Source organism: Belonocnema kinseyi, chromosome 4 (assembly GCF_010883055.1).
Source record: "Belonocnema kinseyi isolate 2016_QV_RU_SX_M_011 chromosome 4, B_treatae_v1, whole genome shotgun sequence".
NCBI lineage: Eukaryota > Metazoa > Arthropoda > Insecta > Hymenoptera > Cynipidae > Belonocnema > Belonocnema kinseyi.
In genome coordinates, this window is record NC_046660.1 from 41,592,147 (window position 1) to 41,598,125 (window position 5,979).

General features: G+C 32.0%; 1 protein-coding gene across 1 annotated transcript in view; it reads left to right on the plus strand.

The window, feature by feature from the left end:
• The window catches only part of LOC117171930, a 48,045-nt gene that overhangs the window by 29,347 nt on the left and 12,719 nt on the right, over nucleotides 1-5,979 (plus strand). The window contains exons 23-24 of the mRNA XM_033359593.1: nucleotides 1,950-2,161; nucleotides 2,256-3,251. Of these exons, the coding sequence (XP_033215484.1) occupies nucleotides 1,950-2,161; nucleotides 2,256-3,251 (1,208 nt within the window). The remainder of the gene's footprint in view (nucleotides 1-1,949; nucleotides 2,162-2,255; nucleotides 3,252-5,979) is intronic.

Below are 5,979 nucleotides of genomic sequence, written 5' to 3' on the forward strand. Positions count from 1 at the left end.
TGGTAATGACTGAGGGGAGGTCTCAGTCGAAGTAACGTCACATGTATTGAAATAATAATAACAATAATACTTATAATAAGTTAATTATACAATTTAATTATTTAATTATATATTATTCATTAATTATTATTGATATTAACAATAATAATAATATTGGAATAATAATAGCGTTACACCTGTTGGAATTTATAAGACGAAAATTCTAAAAGTACATATTGTAGCGCTTTTAGTGCATTTCCAAAGGATGAATGTTTTTGGTAGACAATTTTTTGGCAGTAAATTAATATTTTGCTTTAAAAATTCTTCCTTTTTTAGTTGAAAATTCTACTTTTTGATTGAGAATTCTTGAATTTGGTTAAAAATTCGTTTTTCTTCAGTAAAAAATTAATAGTTTTGTCTAAAAAATCATATTTTTGGATAACAATTTAACAACTAGATTTTCAAGTTGAACTGCTTTCTTATGTAAAAATTAAAAAACTTCTTTTTTTCTTTAAAAAAAACTTTTTGGTTGAAAATTCTGAAATTTTATTGAAAATTCGTCTTTTTTGGTAGGATATTAAGCTTTTTCTTTAAAAATGTATGTTTTAGTTTAAAATTGAGCTTTTTGGTTGAGAATTCTTGAATTTTCTTTAAATTCGTTTTTTTGGTCATAAATTAATCTGTTTGTTTTAAAATTCATTTTTATCAGTTGAAAATTCAACTTTTTGGTTGCGAATTCTTGAATTTAATTAAAATTTAGTCCTTTTTAACAGCGAATCAATCTTTTTTAGTTGAAAATTCGACTTTTTGATTCAAAATTCTTCAGTTTCATTCAAAATTCGTCGTTTTGGTAGTAAGTCAATCTTGTTGCTCAAAAATTCTTCTTTTCTAGTAGATAAAAATTCAAATTCTTGGATCAAAATTCGTGAAATTTGTTAAAAATTAGTCTTCTTTGGTAGTAAATTAATATTTTATTTAAAAAATGTATCCCTTCGGTTGAAAATATAACAAGTAGATTTTAAGGTTAAACTACTTTCTTAAAAATAAAAAATAAAAATTTCTTTTATTAAATATCAACTTTCGAGTTTGAGAATTCTTGAATTTTATTGAAAATTCGTCTTTTTTAGTAGTAAACTAATATTTTTCTTTAAAAATTTATGTTTTTAGTTTAAGATTCGAGTTTTTAGTTAAGAATTCTTGAATTTTCTTAAAAATTCGTTTTTTCGATAGAAAATTAATCTTTTTGTTTAGGAATTCATGTGTTTGGTTAACAATTTAAGTAGGTTGTAAAGTTGAACTGCTCTCTTAAAATTTGTTTAAAAATTCTTTCTCAAGAATTGCATTAAAAATTCGTCTTTTTTGTGGTAAATTAATCTTATGGTTTAAAAATTCATTTTTTTTGGGTAGTAAATTAATATTTTTGTTTAAAAATTTATCTTTTTGGTTAAAAATTTAACAAGTAGAAGGTAAAGTTGAACTACTTTCTTAAACATTAAAAAAATCTCTTTCTTTAAAAATAAACGTTTTGCTTGAGAATTCTTGAATTTGATTGAAAATTCGTTTATTTCGGTAGTAGTTTCATTTTTTTTCTTAGTTTAAAAATTCAATAATACACGGATTAACTGTCACAGAAAATTCAATTAGGCATATTTCAACACTGATTGTGCGTCTGAAAATCAAAAATTTTTTTTAATTGTTGATATATTTTTGTATTTATTTAAATCAGTATAAACGTGAAATCAGGTTTTACCTAGAGGCTACGTTATTTTCTGTGTGTGTGTGTGGGGGGGGGGGTATAACCACATCAATGGTTGTCAACTGGGGCAGGACGAGGCAACAATTTTACAAAATTGATAACGTAGTTAAGGGATGGTTCCTTACTTATATTCGGTTACTGGTTTGTGTAAAAGCCTGGCGTGAATTCACCCTATACTAACAATCGTTTTACTGATTTAACCTAATAATTTCAGCTCAAGCAATGATCGTTGGCTCTCAATATTACGTCACCTTTGATGGTCATTTTATTCAGTTTGCTGGAAATTGTACTTATTTACTCGCCCGTGATTTTCTTCGAGATGAATTTGCTGTTCTAGTTAGATATAATAAAGATGACGAGACTACACATCACCAAATTATTGTATTAATCGGAAAGAATCCAATCATTGTGGATTTGTTTAAAGACGTAAGTACATGATCCACACCTATTTGAAACACATCAAAATTCAAGATAGATCTATACCAATCAAAAAAATGTACGTAAATTATTTATGTTCCAGACTGTCAACTTGGCAAATACCGATGTCACTCTACAGTTACCCATAGAACTTGCAAATGGTACTGCTTTCGTTTACCAAGAAGAGAGTATCGTAGTTGTGGAGCGCAAGGATAAGCAATTCAAATTGCAATGTAATTTAAAATACGATATGTGTACTTTAGAGTTATCTGGTTGGTATTACGGAAAAACCGCTGGATTGCTGGGAACAATGAATAATGAACAGATAGATGACCAAATGACATCCGACAAAATCGTTGAGACGGATGTTGGAACATTCGCACAAAGTTGGGCTCTGGATCGCGAGCAATGTAGTAGCGCTGCCAATCGTGCCATTACCAGAGATAATGGTCCCGCAAGTTTCTGTCAAGATCTTTTTGTTAACAGGAGTTCAGATTTCGGTTCCTGCTTCAATGTAGTAAATCCAGACCATTATGGCGAGCTTTGTCTAAATAGCGCCAATGAACTGGATGCATGTACAATCGCAATGACATACATGCAGGCCTGCATGTTCTACGATACGTATTTGAGAATCCCAGACAAATGCACAGCATGTTCGATGAATGATGGCTCTCACGTGCCGGAAGGTGAATTCAAAAAACTTGAAGGTGCACTCATTCCTAGGACCACCGACGTTGTATTCATTGTTGAAGCCAAAGAGTGTAACAGGGATATTAGAAGTACTCACAACCTGGATCACTTGATCACTCAAATCAATAAGGAGCTAACTGATCAGAATCTGATCGATAATCGCTGGTCACTTGTCATATTTGGAGGCGATGGTGTTTATGACCAGCCAAGGAGTTTGATACTTGACAGCCAGATTTTTGCCAAGAGCGCGGTGCGCTTTGTTGATTATTTTAATCGCATTCCAGTAGGAAGTGGGAACCAAGATATATTTGCTGCAATAGGTTTTGCTTCGCAACTTGTTTTTAGGCCCGGAGTTTCCAAGACGTTCATTCTGATGCCTTGTACTCATTGTGAACTTCAGAATCAGACGGTAAGTTTTTTCATTGGCCACACTATAAGAAAATTAACCCAGGTAGCAAAGAGCACACGGCGTGCGCGCAGGGGGTTATGCAGCTGTGTGCTCATATGCGGGACAGGTGCGTCGCACTGCGTGAACCCTCACGACGTGCGTCACACGTAGTGCGTGTCAATGCAGGCATGGCGCGTGGACAGTTATGATATTCAGAGGGTATATAAATAATATTTAGATTTATTTTTTCTAACTAAAGAGCCAGTAATTTACTACAAAAGTATTTTTTATTGTAGGAACAAGTGCGTGAAGAATAATTTTTCACAAATTTAAGGATGTAATACATGCGATATCAGCATGTTTGTGTTCACAATAATAAATTATTATTTTTTAAACTTTGGAAAACGATGATAAGCGATGATACGCGATTGTTTCTCCGTCTAAAAATCTCCCAGCGGGAAAAGAAAAATTGCGAATCCTATTTCTCTCAATCGACTTAGTAAAATTTCACGAAAGCATTTATTTAACTTATTTATCATTATTAAATCGTTTTATTACTTATCAATTATGAAAATATTCAAATTTATATTTCTTTATATATTAATAATTAATTTAAACCTGTTAGGAATGTATTAGTGTAAAATTTGTGAATTAAAATAACTTTAACTCTAGAAAGTAAGACTTGAATTGAATAGAATTCAATTTTCAGAACTTATATTCCGCATGAAGGAATTAAAACAATTTTTTATACATATTTTGTGAACTGATTAGAAGGCATTAAATAAACTTTAAGTATGAACACTTTTGCGGAATACAAGGCATCTCTGGAGGTGTTTCTATCGGTACAATTAGAAGGTATTAAATATATTGAAAACACGTTCTCTGTTGGGGCATAGAAAAATATGCGGCGGTCACTATGGAAATAGAGATTAATTAGTTTTGGTGATATCCTATTCTTATAATGACATTTTGTTTAGATGGAAAAATCGCGCATCAAATTATAGAATAATCTTCACTTTTACACTGAAATCTGAAAATATTAATTTTTTCTATTCAGCGCTTATTACCGGGATAATAAAATTCTACAATCATATGCATTTTATAATTCTCACTAATTTTCTCATTCATTCTTACGATAAAATCAATTAAAGTTAAAGTTCACTAATAAATAAAAAATTATTACACATTTTTCAAATCACAAATATTATTATTATTATATATGATATATATCGTAAATAATTATTTTTAATTGATTGAATTAAAGTTTTAATTTTAAAAAATAATAAAGACTAATCATTTTTCATTATTGTTATTAATTATCAATTTATTATAATAATATATACTTCTTAAGTATCATTTATAAATAATGACTCTCACAACGTGGGACGCATGTGCGCCACAGATGTGCCGCACATATGCCAATCACGAAGTGCGGCGCATATGTCTCACACCTACGTGCCCTCCCAAAATACGTCGCATTTGCATATCGTAACTTGCCTCGCACGTTTGCTATCTAGAAATATCTTCAAGTCTCTCTAGCAACAACATCTAACAGTTTCCCCATATTATCTATAGGGTGTCCCGGTACTCAAGGTACATTTATATATTTTTGAATTTCTTGTAAAAAATGGATTCAAAAATAATAATAAAGATTTGTTTTAAAATTAATAATTAATGAGTAATTAACCATTAAGTATTAACCAATCAGAAGCACACGTTAGATATAAGACCATCTATATGTCACTGAAGAACGTTTGTGTTCAAAAAAGCTGAGGCCATGTAATTTCAAAGGGGGAGGGTCGGTAAGGCCGGTTTTTGGCCTAATTTATTTTTGGACCAAAAAATCTGAAAAAATCATGGTAGTATCTTATAAGTATCCCGAGTCGATTGCACGCTAAACGGACTACCCTCCACCCCCCAGCCATCCCCACCCCCCTACAAATATAGGAAACACCACTACCCACCAACTGTATTTTCGAGAGATTTGGCACTCTTAAACATGTATTCTGAGGTTAGCTCGGGTTTACTATGGTTTTCGGGGTCGCCGAATACAAATCTGGCTTCCTTTGACTTTTATCGCGTCATGTTCAAGGTCATTGGAAGGTCAAATCGAGAGAAAACGGTAAAAAAATACAAAAAAATACGTTATAGGTTTTTGGAGTCGCTAATTACGAATCTGGCATCCGTTGAACTCTATCGCTTCAGGTTCAAGGTCATTTGAAGGTCATTTGAAAGTCAAATCGAGAAAAAACGGTAAAAAAATTTTTTTTAATATGTTATAGGTTTTTGGGGTCGCTGATTACGAACCTGGTGTCCGCTGACCTTTATCGCGTCAGGTTCAAGGTCATGGGAAGGTCAAATCGAGAGAAACGCTGGAAAAAAATATGTTATCGATTTGACTTTCAAATTACCTTGAACCTGACGCGATAAAGGTCAGCGGACACCAGGCTGATAATCAGCGACCCCAAAAACCTATAACATATTTTTAAAAAAATTTTTTTACCGTTTTTTCTTGATTTGACCTTCAAATGACCTTCAAATTACCTTGAACCTGACGCGATAAAGGTCAGCGGACACCAGGTTGATGATCAGCGACCCCAAAAACCTATAACATATTTTTTTTTAAATTTTTTTACCGGTTTTTCTTGATTTGACCTTCAAATGACCTTCAAATGACCTTGAACCTGAAGCGATAGAGTTCAGCGGATGCCAGATTCGTAATTAGCGACTCCAAAAACCTATAACGTAT